At 40.0% G+C, this 21,210-nt stretch overlaps 1 protein-coding gene across 4 annotated transcripts in view; it reads left to right on the forward strand.

Annotated features, from left to right (window-relative positions):
- The window catches only part of LOC105381164 (catenin delta-2), a 49,966-nt gene extending 31,591 nt beyond the window's left edge, over positions 1 to 18,375 (forward strand). Inside the window, exons 1-17 of one of the 4 annotated variants that reach the window (XM_048630737.1) lie at positions 50 to 222; positions 1,241 to 1,357; positions 3,316 to 3,401; positions 3,938 to 4,052; positions 5,057 to 5,153; positions 5,555 to 5,734; positions 6,097 to 6,278; positions 7,129 to 7,288; positions 7,704 to 7,893; positions 8,295 to 8,386; positions 8,737 to 8,912; positions 9,219 to 9,360; positions 9,920 to 10,092; positions 11,366 to 11,528; positions 12,675 to 12,800; positions 13,890 to 14,008; positions 14,712 to 18,375. In XM_048630737.1, the coding sequence (XP_048486694.1) occupies positions 181 to 222; positions 1,241 to 1,357; positions 3,316 to 3,401; positions 3,938 to 4,052; positions 5,057 to 5,153; positions 5,555 to 5,734; positions 6,097 to 6,278; positions 7,129 to 7,288; positions 7,704 to 7,893; positions 8,295 to 8,386; positions 8,737 to 8,912; positions 9,219 to 9,360; positions 9,920 to 10,092; positions 11,366 to 11,528; positions 12,675 to 12,800; positions 13,890 to 14,008; positions 14,712 to 14,837 (2,286 nt within the window). In that variant the 5' untranslated portion in view covers positions 50 to 180 and the 3' untranslated portion in view covers positions 14,838 to 18,375. Of the gene's footprint in view, positions 1 to 49; positions 223 to 1,240; positions 1,358 to 3,315; positions 3,402 to 3,937; positions 4,053 to 5,056; positions 5,154 to 5,554; positions 5,735 to 6,096; positions 6,279 to 7,128; positions 7,289 to 7,703; positions 7,894 to 8,294; positions 8,387 to 8,736; positions 8,913 to 9,218; positions 9,361 to 9,919; positions 10,093 to 11,365; positions 11,529 to 12,674; positions 12,801 to 13,889; positions 14,009 to 14,711 lie in introns of those variants that run through there. The other 3 variants (XM_048630738.1, XM_048630735.1, XM_048630736.1) reach the window with 3 other exon arrangements.
- The last annotated feature ends 2,835 nt before the right edge of the window (positions 18,376 to 21,210 follow it).

Here is a 21,210-nt window from a genome sequence, read left to right on the forward strand (position 1 = left end):
GTGTAGTCGCAGTAGTCATCATCATCATCAGCAGTATGTGTCGTCCCCCGCCGCCCACTACAACCACATGTCGCACCTCACCATGGCGCCCTCGCAGAAGTACCCGCACGTGAGTGTAGTCGCAGTAGTCATCATCATCATCAGCAGTATGTGTCGTCCCCCGCCGCCCACTACAACCACATGTCGCACCTCACCATGGCGCCCTCGCAGAAGTACCCGCACGTGAGTGTAGTCGCAGTAGTCATCATCATCATCATCAGTATCAGGATCTTTTCGGGTGCTGAAAGATGCCTCTCGATAGATGTGTCTTTTATGTCCGGAGAAATCTTCAATAGACGTGTCTTAAATATGTATTTGTCTAGAGAACCCTGTGCCGCAGCGATATCCTTGATTATAATCTGTTAATCCTTTTATACCAACGATCGCCCGAGTCTGAAAAGATTTATGAACAGTCGATTAAGCCATTGAAAATATAACGTAGTAATTTGTGTCTAAATGTTTCGTCAGATGAAAATTTCTGTTGGCTCAGTTTATGGTTCTAAGCAAAAATCTATAGATGAAAAATAGGAACCGGCTATTAGGTCACCTTGTACGATCTACAGCTATATTCTAAAATTGCATTCAAAATATAATATACCGGGTGAGTCGAGTAACTCTCTCACCTCGCTTTAACTTCTGATAATATAATAGAAGCGGAAATACGATACACGCGGCTTGGATCGAGTATCGCAAGATGCTCGAATGAGGCATCTCATTATTTCCCCCGAAACTCGATACATACGGAAAGATGACTGACTGAAACGTTGAAAACTGATAGTCGATCAGATGTGGGTTGAATGGTGGCCTTCCATATGATGTATGTTTTTGTTTTAGGTAGGTAATATTGTGTATTTTCATAGATATCTAATGTTACCTAAATATGGTTGAAAACTTCACAAAACAACAAAGACAATGTAGTCCACTACCTGTTTTTATTTCTGATTCTTGATTATGATTTTTTTTCAAATATAAGTACATTCTCACATGTATGTAAATTACTACATAAAACTCATGACCTGCATGGTCTATGCTGTAGCAAAAATTTATTTCGCAAATATCTTGCAATTATATCAATACAAAATATGTCGAATTGTGTGATCTTCTTTCACAAATAAACCCCAGCTCCACAACATTGCCTACCCCATACCCTTACACGTCTATGTATAGTCCTCCCAACATTAACCGTCGCCTACCCTTCCAGCAGGCGATGGATTCCGTCTCCGTGTCAGGCGGCGGCTACGCGGGCGGTCACTACGCGCACTACGGCGCCGCCTACCCTCCGCACCCGTACTGCGAGCAGCCGCAGTACATGCCGCAGGTTAGTGACTACCCGACGACACCATGACGTTACTAGGGTTACTCGATATTGACGAAAAACGAACGCTCGAGGGCCTTCGTGCAACGCAAACTTAATATAACGAGATAGAGTCGTGGCTCGCGCAGCTGCGCTCTAAAACTTCGTTTTCGTCTTCGAGAGTGACCCTCCTGACAATCATCCATGCCGATTGGGTTGAAATAGTAACTGGTTTAGAGAACCAATAAAATAGCTGTATTTATCGCTCACTGTCTTCAAGAGACAAGTGTGACTAGGTTTTGTTTATTATACCTACACTCACGAGCAATGTTGTAATATAAGCAAGCTTGTAATATACTAAGTAAGAGGCAATTTGGTTACCAACAGGGAGTTGGCACTGTTGAAGCAGTAGACGCCCTCACTTGTGAAGTAGTGACTAATTTGAATAAGAGACTTAAGGTAGCAGGTGTGTTTCTGGACTTAAGCTCCGCCTTTGACTGCGTAGATCATCAAATTTTATTGCAAAAGCTCGAGCACTATGGAGTACGTAATGAACAACTGAATCTTATAAAGAGTTACCTAAGTAATAGAAAACAATATGTAGAGTTGAAAAGCATTAATTATGGTGAAGAATTAACTTTCAATTCAAACTGGGTAGATCTCAAAACCGGAGTTCCGCAAGGCTCAATTTTGGGTCCAATATTTTTTATAGTATTTATAAATGACCTAATAAACTATATTGGATCCAAGATTCCAGATGTGACTCCAATCATATACGCAGATGACACTAACGCTATAATTTCAGCTAGTAATATTGACGAATTAAATGATAAAATAAATTTGACTCTTCAAGAATTCTCAATATGGTTTATGAATAATAATTTAATAATAAATTCTGATAAAACGAATGTAATGCTATTTCAATCGACATGTGGTAAAAATGAAGTACTAAATGTAAAATTAAATGGACAACATATTGAAACTGTGGATGAAGTCAAGTTCCTCGGCGTAAACATTGACTCTCGTTTAAATTGGAAAAAAGAGCTAGTGAGTGTGACAAATAAAATAAGCTCAGCTTGCTACGTATTGCGAAGTCTTAGAAACGAAGCGACTATATCGCAATTAAAAATGATATATCATTCACTAGTTGAATCTCGCTTGAGATATAGCATTAAACTATGGGGAAACAGCTACAAATACAATATCACAAAAGCTTTTGTTGCACAAAAAAGGGCCATAAGGATAATTTTTAGGATATCTCAACGGGACTCATGCAGAGATTTTCTCATTAAACTTGGAGTCTTGACTGTTCCTTGTCTTTATCTGCTAGTTCTACTTTGCGATATGGCTAAGCATCCTGAGACGGTAGAGACTGACGAAGAAAGACTATTTAGACTGACAACAAGAAGGAAGGACATCCCCAGCAAGGGTGGCGCAGTTCTGCCAATGTTGCAAGTTTATATGCACAGTGCTCAGTACCAGAATACGCGGTTATTTAATAAATTACCCTTACACTTGAAATCTGTCAGCAAATACAATCACTTCAAGACAAATTTAAAAAAATGGTTATTAAAGAAATGTTACTATTCTGTTAATGAATTTATAAATGATAGATCATGTGAATAATTATATTTTAATAATTTACTTTGTTTAATGTATTATAATATTATTTAATTGTATTGTAAATGCATGTTAAATTAGTACCTACTTAATTATGTAAATATTCAATGCGATATATGTTGCTCAGAATAAAAAAAAAAAAAATTGAAATGAAAAAGTTCCAGTGACAATAGCACCAAATTACTCCTAAACGGAAAAGACTAGCTTTATAACGCCGTCTGCAATACTGAAGTACATTTAACCGCGCATCAGAATATTAGAAAAGAAGATGGGGTTATTTGGTGTCGACATTTTGTAAGTGGAGCTTTTTCATTGCTTGTCAGTGTACTAATACCGATAATAACTGTATCGTATCTCCCCAGGAGTACGCGGAAGGCGGTGGTAGTGCGTCCCCCCGCAGCGCGTCGCCCACCGCGCTGCAGCAGCATAACCTGCACATGCAGCAGAGGTCAGTAGCTACTACCTAGAGATTGGAAAATATAGCATGAGTTCGATTGACAGCCTTATCTTATGTCTAATAAATTGAAAACGAGCAAATGACAAATAAAATGTATGGATTTGGCAGTTGGTATAAGGCTCATGTTTTATTTTAAGAGTTTTTATTATAAATGTAAAAGTATGTGAGTATATTGTTTTTTTTTAATATGCCACGTAGTAAGCTGAAACCGTGGATTGTGGATTGACTCATAGACTCCTTTTTATCCCGCAATTTCCACGTAAAAACCAATTGAAGCTTGCGGCAAAAAAATTTAACTGCATAGTACAACAGAAGCCAGTGTCGTGTGACTAGTTTTCGGTACACCGCCACACAGTCGACGGGACGACATCGGGGCGGCGACTAGACTCAAGCGTGCCGAGTGTTTTGATTTATATCATTCAGTAGTTTCTTTAATGACAAACAAATTACAGACTATTGCATTTAGTAGTCCCTATTTTCTTTATGTTATGTAATGTTCAAAGTGTAAATATATTTTTCCTTTACAGTAGATACGAGTCGGGCTCGCTCGAGCAGCTAGGGCGGCACTACTGCGTGACGTCACCGCGCGGCGACTACGCGCCCATAGCGCCCGCCTACTACGCTCACTACCCGCCCTACACCGTGAGTAAACAAGTGTTGTCTGGAAGAAACTTAGCTTAGGCTTAGTATACCAATTTTGCAACACCCTGTATAAAATGCTGGTATATCAACGTAGAACATGTCTACATCGCTTTTTGTCGAAGAACTAAATTAATTTTATATAGTCAACCATTATTATTGTTTAATGCACAACTTCTGACTGCACTTGCCACACATAAACCCTGCGTGGTTTAAGCGGCAGGTTTTTGTTGTAACTTATGTACCTATTATAAAATGTTTTTGGAAAATAAACGAAATATATATATATATATATAGCAGAGTTTTCATCACACATATTCTTGATAGTATTATAAGTCTGAAGGCAATGTTCTTCAGTGCGTCCAGCCGATGATGACGTATGGTTCTGAAATGTAGACACGTCCACCGAGTTAAAGTGGCTCTGTGCACTCTGGTAAGTCGAAGGTAAGGATCGCAATTGAAATAAAGTATAATAATTATGCACTTGTTTTACAAAGAAATATAAATAAATATGTTAGAGAGAAACAACGATTGACCATACTAGGTGCCTTTATAGTTGATTCTGCAAAATGTATTCTAACAGAATCTTTCAAATAACCTTCGATAACTCCTAATGAGTTTTACTATCAATTTTGTAATTAATCAGACAGTTTTAATCATCTCTCTAATTGAATAAGTCGTCAACATTTTATGTAAGTAATTAAAATCATGCATTTTAACTGTTTTAGCCGATGGAAACCTATTAAAATTGTTGATTTCTAGCTGTAGAATAGCTTTGTGTTGAAAACAAACACTTCTTCTTCTCCAATCGTGTAAATGCACTAAGCTAACTTCCTCCAGCGTTTCTCTACTCTTATTGCGAGATCATTGGCCTGGCCCAACAAACACTTTAAAGCCATAAATGGACAGTAATACTTTCTATTGTTTTAAATAATTATAAAGTTTTCTAAGCACAGTTCGTTTATTTAGTCTCTGTTTTTAATTTAATTATATGTTTTTGTTCGTAGGACTCTCAAAATGGATTAAGCCTGGGCAGCGCCGGCGGACAGTCTATGTATGGTGATGAAGAGGAGCTACAGAAACAGATGGCTGGCATGTCTCTAGGTAAGTTCGGTACCATATTGTAATAAATAATAATTTCAGATGGTCTGCAAACCAGGAATGCTGGATAAGCCATATAGTGATAGGGTGTGTGAGTTAGATTAAATAAAAATAGCACCGCCCCGTTTTGTTGTTACGAGAATGATGAGTTCTGTCTTAGTTTTACCCGATGTATGGCAACAAGCTAGCCTCCTATTGCATTGGACACAACACTAGCGAAAATTGTGAAATGCCCTGCAAGATAGTGTGTGTGTGTGTGTGTTTATAAAATGTATTTTATAGTTGGGCTGAGTATTATTGATTATTCATTTAACTTCTAAGCTTTAGTAGTCTAATAAGCCCTATAGTTCTTCGTTGCTGTACTTTAACATTTCAAATAACCATTATCTTATCCCTCCCCCCAGTGCACGGTGGCATGGGCGCGCGCGACGACGGCGGCGGCCTCCAGTGGCGGGACCCCAACCTGCCCGAGGTCATCGGCTTCCTCAACTCACCATCAGACGTGGTGAAGGCGAACGCGGCCGCCTATTTACAACACTTGACGTATATGGACGACCCGAATAAGCAGAAGACTAGGAACTTGGGTGAGTGAGTCCGAAGGACCGATTACTGGTGGGGCAAACGGGTTTGCAAGCGTAGTGTACGACGCTTCTGGCCCTCTGGAGCTAAGACCTTAGACAGCTGATAGTAACTGAATGAGTAAGACCGAGTGATGTGAGTGTTGTGACGCTCCTTGGAAGACGCCTATGTCCAACATTAGACTATTACGAGCTGATAATGATGATTATAACTGAGCTCTACATACTACACATAAGAGAACCCAATTTCAGAATTTTATTGCAGAACCAATTCATCTCCTATCGATATGTATGTATCGATTTTCATAATTGTTATAACTTGCACTTTACATAATTTATATCCATTCTGACCCCTATCCCGTTTTCAGGAGGCATCCCGCCGCTAGTCCGCCTCGTCTCACACGAGAACCCCGAAGTGTGTCGCAACGCTTGCGGCGCGCTCCGCAACCTGTCGTACGGACGACAGAACGACGAGAACAAGCGAGCGATCAGGGACGCCGGGGGCATACCCGCACTGACGGCGTTGCTGTGTCGAGCCACCGACTTGGAGGTAAATGAGCTATTTGACAGCTAAATTTCATGCAAATCGGGCGAGTATTTTACGAGTTAATGAGTAAAATATCGCTACAGTTTGAGGTTGAATAGTTTCTCCGCAACCTGTCGTACGGACGACAGAACGACGAGAACAAGCGCGCGATCAGGGACGCCGGGGGGATACCCGCACTGACGGCGTTGCTGTGTCGGGCCACTGACTTGGAGGTATGTGGGAAGACGCAGGATTAAGTAGTCTATTTGTGTGCGAAATTTCATGCAAATCGGACGAGTAGGAGTTATGGAGACAAAGTCACGATAGTCTGAGGTGAAATAGTTACTTTAGAATCTCTCGTACGGACGACAGAACGACGAGAACAAGCGAGTGATAAGACGCCGGGGGCATACCCGCACTGATGGCGTTGCTGTGCCGAGCCACTGACTTGGAGGTAGGAATAAATGAGCTATGTGAGTGAGAAATTTCGTGTAAATCGGACGAGTAGTTTAGGAGATAATGACATTAAAATCTGAGGTTGAATAGTTTCTGTGGAATCTCTCGTATGGATGACAAAACGACGAGAACTGACTTGGAGGTATGTGGGAAGGCGCAGGGTTAAGTAGTCTATATGTGTGCGAAATTTCATGCAAATCGGACGAGTAGCTTAGGAGTTATTGAGTAAAATGTCACCACAATCTGAGGTTAAATAGTTTAATTTTGAAACCCTTCACCTCATTTGACTTAAAATTTCACAATAAGCTTACATAAATGCGCTAAAAATAACCTCTGCTATGCCACCCAAACGGTAGTTTATACCACCATAGTTTAATCACACAAAAAAACCTTTCTAACCAAACCACCCCATTTTCAGGTGAAAGAGCTAGTGACCGGAGTGATCTGGAACATGTCATCGTGCGAAGACTTGAAGCAATCCATCATAGACGACGCGGCGCAAGTGATAGTGAACAAGGTGATCGTGCCGCACTCCGGGTGGCACCCCACCAGCCCTGGAGACACTTATTGGTCTACAGGTTAGTCGTACATTCAATGAATCGGTCAGTCATTCATTCATTCATTCATTCATTCACTCAGAGTAACTTCTACAGGTCCACATGTCAGTAACTCACAGCCATTCATTCATTAACTTCAGACCGTTCTACCAGAGTTATCTCACATTTGACATAACCTTTTAATTATAGTAATTAACTTTTATATTCTTTCTATTTCCTATCAATGTGGTTGTCTGAAAGAGATTACTTTAGTAATAAGGCCGCCAATTGTGCTATTTATTTTCTTTTCATGTTTGTAAAACTGTTTCTACAAACAGTAGTATTTTATCTTTATCATAAAACCAGAACCAACGCAACCATGCTAGAGTCTGGACCCTTAGAATCGGCTATTTATGCCACTCCTTGCGAACTAATCCATTCCCCACCCCAATTCCAGTATTCAGAAACTCATCAGGCGTCCTGCGCAACGCTTCCTCCGCCGGAGAATACGCGCGCCGCCGCCTGCGCTGCCTGCCCGGCCTCACGGAGGCTCTGTTACATGCTGTGAGGGCCGCCATACAGGCCAACGCTATAGGCACCAAGATTGTCGAGAACTGCGTGTGTGTGCTGCGGAATTTGAGCTACAGGTGAGTAGAAATAAGGTGTAGAATCCATTGATAGTAAAGGTCCTGTTATGTATGCAGTGAGAGCCGCCATACAGGCTTAAGCTATTGACTGAAAGATTGTAGAGAACTGCGTGTGTTTTCTAAGGAATTTGAGCTACAGGTTCGTAGAAATACGGTGTATAATACTGTGCTACTGTAATAAATTTAAAAAGGGCCCTGTTATCATGAAGTCAAAGCTGCTAAACAGGGTGAATCTATGGGTAGAAGAGGACATGATGTCGACTGTAACTATACCTGTTAATTATCATCATCATCATCATCATCAGCCTTTTATCGCTTACTGTTGGGAATAGGTCTCCTTATTTGTACGCCAAGTCTTCCGCTAATTGTTTGTTAATTATAAAATGTTTTTTTCCCTGCAGATGTCAAGAGATAGAAGACCCCCTGTACGACACCAGAGCGCCCCCCACACAGTCCACGAGCCAGGCGCGGATACAGGCCAGCGCTTCCAAAGGTAACTTACTAACTAACTAAAGTGTTGCTTCTTATTATAGTGTAGGAAAAGCACCATGCAGGCTAGTGTTTATCACTGTGGTGAAAGGGTTAGCCAGTCAGATTAGCGGCAGTCGCTGACTGCCTAGACTAGCTAAAATAACTTGTCTAGAGGAAATCGTATGTTAGAACGGGCGACTATTCTGAAATTATGATAACCAATGTCTAAAATATGTAATTACCGATACATTTTATCCCTGTCTAATTATCACTTCAATTTTAAACATACCTTCGCCATCAACATTTTAAGGCGAATGACAAAAATCAGTAAATAAATACCCATTTCTAAAACACCAAATCTTCACACTCCAGGCGAGAACCTCGGCTGTTTCGGCGGCAGCAAGAAGAAGAAGGAGGCCGCCGCCAGCGGGGGGAGCGCGGGGGGCGCGGGGGGCTCCCCTCCCCGGCACAGCCCGCCCGGCAAGCAGCCCTCTGACCCGCCGGGTTATTCTGTGCCTAAGGGCACTGAGGCGCTGTGGTCTCCAGAGGTAACTTCATCTCCTCATATACATATTTTATTCCTGGCACAGCTATATTAAACTATCGTTGACATCCTGGTATTATGTTAGCGTCAAAAGAAAACGGTACGTATCGCTTTCCATGCTTTGCTGTCACTTTTGTGTCGTCACCGCGTAATTGCTGCGGTTTTTGGTGCGATTGGTGGTCTCTATAGCAGGCGTTAAGGCAAATTACCGTTATATAGCTGCCCTAGAAATACATTATAGCTGGTACCGAAAACATATAGCTCTAAAATTAATTTTCGCATTCGCTAATTCATCATCCTAACTCCCCAGGTGGTCCCCCTATACATGGCGCTCCTCCAAACCTGTTCCAACCCGGAGACACTTGAAGCCGCCGCGGGCGCGCTACAGAACCTGGCCGCGTGCTACTGGCAGCCCTCCATCGACATCCGCGCCGCCGTGCGCAAGGAGAAAGGTACTTACTTATGCTACTTCTTGGGATGCAAAGTCTCCTCAAGTGTCATATAACCGAGATGAAATAAATGACCCATCACATTAGCGATTCGCTGACTGCCCAGGGTGCTTTACACATGGCAGGGTATAATGGCATAACCAGGATAACAGCTCTCGTTCGTTTGTTTTAATGTCAACCTAGATTATCCGGATAATCATGTAGATCTAAAATAGGCCTTCTATGCCCAATACACTGGTCACCACGAAGGTTGCAGTTGTGATGATGTAACTGGATTGGATCGTGAGTACGAGAGACGTAAGAGAGTTTTGATTCACTCCTACATGCCTGATAAATTCGTTGTAACAAATATACTTCTGTTCCAATTCCAACAGACGAAATCTTGGAAATCCTCATTTTTTTTGATGCAAATAGAATGGTCCACTGTAACTGGGAAATTAATGTACCGATTGTAATTATAAATTTTTCGTTTATTTTCAATAATATATATTTCAAACACAAATATATGTACCTACATAAGACGTTATAGGCCTTCTATCTAACCCCACCCTCTTCCCCACAGGTCTCCCAATCCTCGTTGAGCTGCTCCGCATGGAAGTGGACCGCGTGGTGTGCGCCGTGGCCACCGCGCTGCGGAACCTGGCCATCGACCAGCGGAACAAGGAGCTCATCGGGAAGTACGCCATGCGCGACCTGGCGCACAAGCTGCCGGCGCCCGGGCAGGCGCAAGACGCGGTACGTACTGTGTGGCACGGGGCGCAAGACGCGGTACGTACTGTGTGGCACGGGAAGCGAGACACGACGCGGTACGTACTGTGTGGCACGGGGCGCGAGACACGACGCGGGACGTACTGTGTGGCACGGGGCGCGAGACACGACGCGGGACGTACTGTGTAGCACGGGGCGCGAGACACGACGCGGGACGTACTGAGGGTGTAGCACGGGGCGCGAGACACGACGCGGGACGTACTGTGTGGCACGGGGCGCGAGACACGACGCGGGACGTACTGTGTAGCACGGGGCGCGAGACACGACGCGGGACGTACTGAGGGTGTAGCACGGGGCGCGAGACACGACGCGGGACGTACTGTGTGGCACGGGGCGCGAGACACGACGCGGGACGTACTGTGTAGCACGGGGCGCGAGACACGACGCGGGACGTACTGTGTAGCACGGGGCGCGAGACACGACGCGGCACGTACTGTGTAGCACGGGGCGCGAGACACGACGCGGGACGTACTGTGTGGCACGGGGCGCGAGACACGACGCGGTACGTACTGAGGGTGTAGCACGGGGCGCGAGACACGACGCGGGACGTACTGTGTGGCACGGGGCGCGAGACACGACGCGGGACGTACTGTGTAGCACGGGGCGCGAGACACGACGCGGGACGTACTGTGTGGCACGGGGCGCGAGACACGACGCGGGACGTACTGTGTGGCACGGGGCGCGAGACACGACGCGGGACGTACTGTGTGGCACGGGGCGCAAGACTAGCACGACGTGGGACGTACTGAGGCTAGCACGGGGCGCAAGACACGACGCGGTACGTACAGAGCCTCTAGTACGGTATTTACGAAAGAAAAAAAAGTTTTCTCTTGTCATCTGCATACATTATCTGTCAAAAGATTCATGATAGTTTCCGCTAGAGGCGCCACTTTGTATGCGAGAAAACGTAAACTTCTATAGTTTTCGACAAACTAACAAACCTGTACTAGACCCTCAGCTTAGAGTCGTGTCGCGAACATGTGGAATACATGATAGACTGGCCATGTTTTCTCCATCCGAAACTCATTATGTAGGTAGGATCGAGCAGTGAAAATCGACGCCGACGTACATTGTATGGCGTGGAGTTAGTGCTGTGCGACGGCGATGCTGGTATTGTTTATAGCCAATGTGGTGGTGGTACGATAACCGTATCTTTATATGTTTGTTTGCGATTATCTCGAATCTGAATCGATTCTGATGAATATTTTCCATTCAACTAACCCACCCTTTCCCATTACAGCCAGTAACATCGGACGACACAATAGCCGCCGTCCTGGCAACACTGAACGAGGTCATAAAGAAGAGTGCGGAGTTCTCCCGCGCCCTGCTCGAGGCCAGCGGGGTGGAGCGGCTGCTGCACCTCACCAAGCAGACGCACACACCACGAGTGCATAAATTTGCAGGTAAAATTTAAAACTTTAATGCCTTAAAAATTTTGGTGTGGAAAAAAATTGGAAAATTTTGTGTTTCGAAATGGGGGTCGTAACTTTTGAACGGCTCAATAGATTTTGATGAGATATGGCTTAGAATGATGTAGGTTAAATTACTCCGCTTCCGAACAAAATAATCCAGTAGGGCGATCGCGAAAAACAGAGCTAACGTATAGAATCGAATGCGAGTGCGACTATTCGAAAGTGCTGTCAACCTGTCAACAACAAAATGGCGGTGTATAAATTTGCGAAAGTTTAACAGCTATCATTCCATAGGTCATTCTCAGAATAATGTTATGTACTCTGTGGTCATTTATTTATTTATTCTTTTATTGCACAATATACGTCATTCTATTCGAAAGGTAAAAAGTATTCGAAAGTGCTGTCAAGTTGACAATAGTCGCACTCGCATTCGATTCTATACGTTAGCTCTGTTGCCCGAGCACAGGATTCGAAACCTCCGTTTACGTTGCGTATTGGTTGCGTATCGTCAAATGTCACTGTCAAAATGTAAGGCAAATTTGTTAGTTCCAAAAGTGGCATTTGTTTTTTCCATGTTAGGTGGAATTTCACCAAACGCTAAACGTATTTAGTAGCCTGTCATATGTCTGTCAGTTAGTACAAAATGTATTTAAAATTTGATTTAAATACGTTTAGCGTTTGGTAAAAGCGACCCTTCGTGTAGATTCGAAAATAGTATCGAATCCTATGCTCACGCCTCTGTTTTTCCTGTACCCGTATCACGAAAATTCGAGCTAACGTATAGAATCGAATGCGAGTGCGACAACTGTCAATTTTATAGGTAAAAAGTGTTCGAAAGTGCTGTCAAGTTGCCACTAGTCGCACTCGCATTCGATTCTATATTGTTTTTGATCGCCCTGCAGATCGCCCTACAGGTCGAAATCGGTGGATCCGTTTCGTAGCTACGTAGCGACAAACAGACACACAAACTCAATGAGGTTATAAAGAAGATTTTTGGCCGGCATATTTGAAGCACCATACTTCTGTGTTAAAATCTGGCGCATTTAAAGCTCCATACTTTTACCCTAAATACAGAACCACCGAAATACTTCAGTTATTCTGATACTTGTCAACTAATGAATTAAGTTTAATCTCCAGGTCAAGTGCTGATGACGATGTGGTCGCACGCGGAGCTGCGCGAGGTGTACCGCAAGCACGGGCTGCGCGAGGCCGACTTCACCACCGCCGCGCGCGCCGCCCTCGCGCGCCCGCCCGCCCCCAGCGGTGAGTACCCGCCCGCCCTAGCGCCGTGGACTACATGACGGCCGGCCCAGGGCGGTAGGCCACTGTTGGGCATAGGCCTCTAGCGAGGAGCGGGCCGGAGGAGACGATTCTCTAGGGCTCATGAAAGGTCACCGTCAAGGTCTCCGTCGTATCAACTGTATCTTGTCTGACTGACTGGATAATCCTTTCGCCATGGTGGCCAGTCACTAGCAGTAGTGTTTGTCACCGAAATGCTCTGTCTTCAAGGTCAAGGTTGTTGGTTCATGGGTCATTATTGGTATGACACTACCTCTTCAGTTTGCAGAAGATGCAGGTTACCTTAGTTATCTGATTATATTTATAAACTTGTTTAAACTATAAATGTGTATTTGTCTTCTCCCTAAGCAATGTACAGAGTTGTTTAATAGCTGTGAAATACTATCGGCATATCTCTCTACTTTTAGCACATCAAAACTGGTAATGGTAGCACCAAAGACAAGGAAGTTGTATAAAAGAGCACTGAAAATTCACTGGCAGCAAAACAAATCAGAGTCGAGAATATACATCCTAGCTATCATGTGTAAGATGTATGTTGTATGTATATTTGTGTGTGTTTGGAGATCATTATAATAATTTTGTGATTGTGTTTTGTATGAATCGCCGTATCTACTAACAAAACATTCACTGATACTGATAATAACTTTAACTCCCGTTTTGACATCATCTGGCTGTGACTATTAACTTCCGATTGAGGATGAATTGAGCAAGAGAACATCCAAGTCTTCAATCACATTAATAGCTATATGTATACGATTATAACAAGTTAATGTATTAAATTCCATCGACACTTAGGGGACGATTCTGGACGCACAAATAGCTCTTCTATATTGCTCTACTGATACTCAAAATATTTTTTCCGCCTTCAGAATCATCCCTACACCCGGCACCCGTACCATCATCTAAGCGATTCGTAATACTTCCACAACCGCTGCCTATCTATCAAATTCATACCAAACCTATCACTACTTAAGGCAGCAAAACCTAAACATCATCGCATCTTGGCGTTACATAGCACTGTAAATAGCCTCTAACCTGCCCTAACCCTCATAGGCGCGGGCGCGTCAGGCGGACCTCATTCCCCGAGCAACGCAAACAGCACACTGAGCCGACCCATGGCTTCCACTGGAGGCACTCGCTACGAAGATCGCACCATCCGGAGACATCGAGAGGTATGAGTGTAACTAATGCAGGTATAGATTTGCGTGGTGTGGACGAGTGTAATGAATGCAGTTGTGGAATTACATAGAGGGTGTGTAGATGAGTATGGAGTGTAATAAATGCAGTTATAGATTGACATAGTTAGTGGTCAACTGTGGTGGGAAATGGGCCTCCAATGGCTTAGGAAAGGTGTGCAGACTATAAGGGATAAGCAGAAATGTTTTTTCATTCGAGTGATGAGATGAGTGCTATAGAAATCGATAAACGTAGATTTCATGGGAGACATAGCATTTCGTAAAGGCGGCCTGTGGTACTAAGTAGATTTAGAGAAATTCTTAGAGGCCTTGTTCGCTATATCTGCATATTGTTGTACATTATATATTTTATTGTAATATAACTCATTTAATAGTTACACTTACATTATACCATTTAGCCATCACAGCACCACATTTAATTTTAATAACTAATGTAACTATAATCTTCATTTGTAACTTGCACTGTTTTGTCTGTGTAAATTACTGAGCATTTAACTTCATTACTTATATCTGTACAAAATAATCAGCATTCAAAATGTATTTTTTCCGTAAGACAGATGGTGCCACACACGATGGAAACACACTTTTATGATTTGTTTCGGATTAATTATTTTAACGACAGCTACAAAGCGTTTCTACTAATAAGCATCATTTAATAATCTTCGTATTCTCTTCACAGAACGATGAAGCGCCAACCCACGACACGAACAATTACGCCGAATCTGTAGGCGGTGGCAACCCTAACGGGAGGCCAATGAACTTACAGGGCGTCCAATCAACGATGCCCATGAACAACAGCCGTTAGTGCGCGCGACTGTGAGCCTCAACGCTCTGCGAATAGCGTCTAGTTCCGCTTGTGGGTAGATGCCGCCATTTTGGAAAAGTATGAACTGTCAAATTTGAAGTTACAGATTATGAATGTCATCAAAGCGTTTACTCTCTTTAGCGGAATTAGTTTAAGTTATATTTAATTTAAATTATGTACGCATTTAATTACAAAATAACTTTGTTTGTACGCAAACAAAAGATCGCAAAAGTAATGACAAATATATTTGAACCATATCACGTGGGAAAGCAATGAAAATGTCCTGGCCGGTCGACGTTTAGCCATTATTTTAGTAAATAGTAAAAATATATATAGCACAAGCCTATTTTTACGACTGGTAGCGGTAGAACTCGAGCACTGATGAATGTGGTATTTATAAAAATACTTGTATCTATATAATTTGGATTATCTTTAAGTGGCCGCTTTTGTGTGACCGTGGTTAGACTTTTATCCCAATAATGATAAGGCCTAAAATCGTATAAATACTACAGCGCATTCGTTTTAAATGCCATGTTCTGTTTGTTTCACAATAAAATGTCAATTCCCTATGTAAATAGTCGTGCCATTTGTGTATTTTAAAACGAGTAATTAAGGAATCACAAGAATGTTATTTATTAATATAAATAATACGGACTAAAACTGAATCGTTGAGGCTCACTGTGTAAAGTTATTAAAAACTTGAAAATGATTAGAGAAATAAAAAAAAACTATGAAATTTGTATCCAACGGATGACACACAAAACGTGAACCGTGTAGCGAATTCATAGATGCAAAAGGACATTATTTTAGCATGAATCAATGCAATCGTTTGAAAATTATAGCATATTTCAGCTGGTTTATGTAAGTCCAATAAGTGCATAACATAGATTATACAACAGCATTCAGTTTTATAATGAAGTCTGTTAAAACAGCTGAAATAAGCTATTTAAAACCAACAAATGAAAGGTCTTAAAATATATATAAATAATATAATGATTATACAGTTTTATGCCTTTCTCATAAGCAATATCTCTCGAGTATGACAAGTGGAAATAGGTGGAAAGCTTCTGTTGAATAGAAAGAATTGAAACAAACACTTAGTATAATGTCATTTAAAACTTTATCTAAAACTAATCTTCATGACATTTCAAACCTCGTGGAATAATATCGATTACTATTATTTTATAATACATAAATTAGGACATGTAGTTTACACCTGATAGCTTGTAAAACTACGGTATTTATATAGAAAAAAAAAACTTTTGTAATATTTTGTATCCATTCCATAAACCTTTATGATAATAGGTGTCTAACGTCTTCTCGTATGAATATACCTATACTATACTGAATATCCGTCTCTGTAGTTACGATTGTAAGATAGACTGTGTGAGGTTCCGTCGAGCGAAGATGAAAATCGGCCGCCATTTTGTTTTGGAATCAAGATGGCCGCTCCTGTCAAATTCTTATTAATTTATTTAGATTTGTTAGTTTTTGTGAGTGTCTAGTTCTGTAATTCTGAACTGAATGCTGTTTTGATAGTTATTAACATACAAACTGTTATAATTAAAGTTATACATATTTTTTGTATAAGTAATATTTTACTGAATTAGTTTAAGTTACTTATTTTTTGCAGTAATCGTAGCTAGCCGGAATTTCACGCATTCCATATGAATACTTAACGTTAAGCTGTAACCTTTTGTTTGTTTAATTATTACTTACTTTGTCTTATACATTTCATCTTGGGACGTGTTTAACGTATACTTTAGAATCCGACTCATAAGTAAATTATACCGGATTCGTTAAGTTTGTACTGTATAGGTAATAATTATACCCATCACTATTTACATACCTACTAAAGTTTTAATATCAATATAAAATAACCATGGTTAGGCAATTTATGTCCAGATTTTTGATAACTTTGTAATATAACAGTGATAACAAAAGACTTAAATTGGTTATGAATCAGTTGATTTTGAAAATAATACATTTAAACTATTATTCCTTGCATTCCGCATTTGACTACAGAATACATTTTACCCCGATTTTAATCAACACAACATATTTGTCTAATCAAGTATTTAATCTCGATCACATACGTAAGGATAAGATTCTTTCGAATAAGAACCTAATGCACAATATCGCATTTTACGTCTAGTGTACAATACGATTTATAGAACTTCAGGAATTACACTTGTAGGTTACTCTAGTACCTATATACGTTTTTATTTATCAACTGAGAAGCGAACTTATAGGTTCATTCCGAGAATAGAATCTTGAAGCACTTCCGTAAATCGTATTGTAGGGTCTGGGTTCATAAGTAATGAATGAAATACATAATTATTATGTAAACCTTCAAGCTCTGGAGTTACCGATGTTAAATGACGTGTGGTTGGGCTCAATAATAATCACTATAAATCTACGTAAAAATGCTACTGCAACAAGTTATTACTGTAGATGCCTGTGCCATTCGGTAAGAACCCATATTTTGCTTCACTTATGAACCCAAACCTCTGGCGTTTACTGACTGACCTGGTACAAACGAACCTCAATCCAGTGCATTATATTATTAATTTAGGCGACCTCCGTAAACGCGTTTTGTATATTTTTTATGACACTAAAGTAAGTGATGTGCAACATTTTTCTGAATGTAACCTAACACCCCTTGCCAGGCATAGGTATTTCGCTTCTATGAAGCGATATTTTTTTACTTTCTTTATCAAAGTATCATAGTTATAATTTAATTACCTACGGTTTCAGTAGTTTTTCTTTCTATTAAACGTTTGTTGGAGAACTTTTAGCATCATGTATAATAGACATTAGTAGAGTTTTTGTTGTGTAAGAAATAACTTTTTTATAGTACTTATTATAGTAAAACGTACTGTAATGTTTATGCAGACTTTTATATCGGCTATCTTTGAAAAGGCGTGTTGTATAAATTTATTTGCTTTCATATTTATACCTATTTTTTGCGATATTAAGTAGTTATGAAATATAATTTTTGGTATGCAAGATTCTAAGTACATTTTCACCACGGAGGGCCTTAGTCTCATCAGTTTTCTAATTTTCTTACCTATTTTGTTGTCGAATGTGTAGTAATCGACCAAATGAATAAGTACAAAACTCCATAGATCTAGTGTTAGGTTCGTATCGCTCATTTCTCACTCACATCTCACACGGCTAAGGCGTTCCGTAGTTTTGTTACAAGGAGCAAAACGTTTTGGATGTGATCTCTACAAAATGCTGTCTTCAACCGACTGATTCGAGATCGTGTTTCGAATGTTTGAACATGAATAGTTTAAAGTTGTTAGAACTGTAATACTCGACTTATTTATATTTTATTTATAAATTCTATACGATTAAAGATTTATTTAAAGGCAGCTTTCGTTGTCATAGTGCATCGCAGCTATTAGAACATTAAGACTTAGTTTAAAACTGATTGTGTAAGTAGGTTGATAGAATATTCTCATAGAGCTCTATAAATTGAGATATTATTATATTGTACACCTCACAGAGAATTAAATGAATGATTTTATTTTTATTTGTGTTTTTTTTTTTGTTTTGGCATTTGGTTTCCTTATTTTTATATGACAAAGGCCTACGATACATATTATATTTATTATGTAGTTATCAACACATACCTACAGTTTATTTAAATATTGGTTTATCATTTCAATAACATTAGGTATAGTATACTTAATGAATTTGCAAAAGTTAAGACTCTAAAAGGAATTCAAACTTTTATACTTATACATTACTATAAAAATACAATAGTTTTAAGTGATATGAATATGATAACCATTATTTTAGAACTATCGTTTAGGTGTCGTTATGTTTCTTTACTTTATTTGATATTAATATCTGAGTATTGCGCCAGTTACACTTAGGAAATATTTAGCTTGAATAGAAAAAATATAAACTTAATTTGTTAATAGTTAATGTTTTGTAGTAATTGAATAATGTTACCTAGATGGTCTTGATTGAAATAAAACCATGTCGTTCCATCAATTTGCATAGTATGAAAGTGTTAGCAGGTATGTAGTTTTATTTTGACGGCCATTCGATGTACAGTTCGCCATTTTGTTTAGTAGTTGACCAATAGGAGCGCAATTTAATTGACGTATCGATAAGCCTGAGTTCTGATTGGTTGATAAAACGACTTGCATGTTTGATGTTTCGTGAATTTGTATTCTGCGTACGTTTTGAAATAATTAAATGAGACAAGATATCTCTTGTCTATTTTTTAAGAGAAAAAAATGTTTAAGTAAAATCTCCTATTTATAGGAATGCTCACATTTTATATTATCAGTAGTGTCCTAAATGGGAAATCTATCCGTTATTATTGAATTTATAGATGTAAAAGTGTCCTAATGTATTGAGAGAAAGGGGCGTATGTATGGAGTTAACGTACGGTTGAGACTTAGAAATCGAGCACTCGGGTTTTCTATGGTGTTTTTTTTAAGATATCGGTACACTTATATTGTTACTCGTAAGTGTTTTTACGATGTTTACGGAGCATGGCGGTGTTACATTGATATTCCACGACAGTATTATTCAGTAATCTCATGTACCAACGTTGCTAATACACTAACATTTAAATAAAGCTGTGTGGGTTTTATTTTATCCTCTAAATACTTACTAACCCTCAAATCCATAGACATTATTGTAAATAAACAACAAGGTTAAAATTTACTTTGAAACACACGAGTTTCGATTCTTTCTGTACTGCTACAAAATCTTGAAACTTTAAATTGTTTAACAAGTGTTAAAAAACTAAATTTGACAGATTTTGTAGGCGTTTGACACAATGACGAAGGAAAAAATCTTTATTCCTTCGTCATTGGTTTGACAGCACTTAACATCTGTTAAATTCTGTCTAAGTTTTTGTAGTCAAAAAGTTGAAAACTATAATGTGGCAAGTTACTTGGCGACCCTCCTTGCGGGGTGAAAGAAGAGGCGGGGGCGAGGTAGCACGACATGCTACACACGTAGAAAAGTGTGCCCGGATTAATCTCGCGATAGCTTGTAACTATTTCTGACGTAAGTAAAATTTTATTCTATGAGTGTTCCCGTAAATGTCATATTTACCTTAAAATTTATAGTTTGACAGCATTAAAATTTGGATGTTTACCTTCAGAATATCTACCTATTTGAATTTATTTATGTAAAAGTGTTTTATTTTATAAATCAATTTCCATGTCACTTTCATGATCACTCTCTGTTTGAACTTGTTCATCGTCGTCGTCATCCTCATCTTCATCATCGTTTTCATTAACTTCAATTATAAGTCTAAGACAAAAACAAAAAAACATTATACCTACTTTGAAGTATAATGTACTAGAGTACGCCAGTCATATTAGTTCAGTGTACACCTATAATATTTTATGTTTAATTTACATTAAATTATAAATAAACAATAACATACCTGTCCAATACATCGTCAAATACTCTATCAGATTTATAATATTCGTCTTAATTTTTTATGACATGGTCGTCACAATTTCTCCACTTTTCAGGCGAATAATTAGAGAAAAGCAACTCTAAGTCTTTTATCTCAATCAATCTTTGGTTGTGGCACTATGCCGTGTGTGACTGACACAGCAAATTCCGCCAAATTCAATTGTAATAAGGAACACACATGTATATTATAACTGTCTTTACGGTAATTTAGATATATTTACAGGGTTAATACCTGGAACAAACAGACAAACACAATATATATATACAGGACATCACAAATAGGGGTTAGTATAGTTTTAGTATATATAATGACAATATACAAATTTACAGTTTAATATTATTAGTCTTGAGAAATCTGTACAGAATGTTAGCAACTGGAGTATGTACAAGTGTTAGTAGAAAATTAATATTTACAGGTTTAGGAATGGACGGGGGGAGGAAATCGTGGAGGGAGGTTTGAAGATTGGGACACTCAAAGAAAAGATGATCAACAGATCCTTCGCTGGTACCGCAGTCACATACAGAACTATCACGCACCCGAATCCTAGCCAGGTGCACAGGGGTGCACGCATGACCCAGACGGAGCCTGCAAATAGTGGAGGTAGCAGGTTTATCAAGAAATCTTGCTTTAAAAAACCATGGCCTTTTGGGGATATGGGGTTGAATGTCGGAGTAAAACTTACCTTTGAGATTCCTGGAAGTGTCCCAGGACACTTTCCAGGATCTATCTAGCCTCGGACCTGCGAGCGAGGCAAGGTCATGAGCGAAGTTTTGGTAATGAGTATCCAGGCCCAAGCTAACGGCTTCCTTAGCGAAGGAATCTGCACACTCATTACCAATGATGCCACTGTGTCCGGGAATCCAGGCAATAGCTACCTCAATACCCTGAGTCACACAGCGATGAAGAGTTTCTCTA

The sequence above is a fragment of the Plutella xylostella genome, chromosome 27, assembly GCF_932276165.1.
Source record: "Plutella xylostella chromosome 27, ilPluXylo3.1, whole genome shotgun sequence".
Lineage (NCBI taxonomy): Eukaryota > Metazoa > Arthropoda > Insecta > Lepidoptera > Plutellidae > Plutella > Plutella xylostella.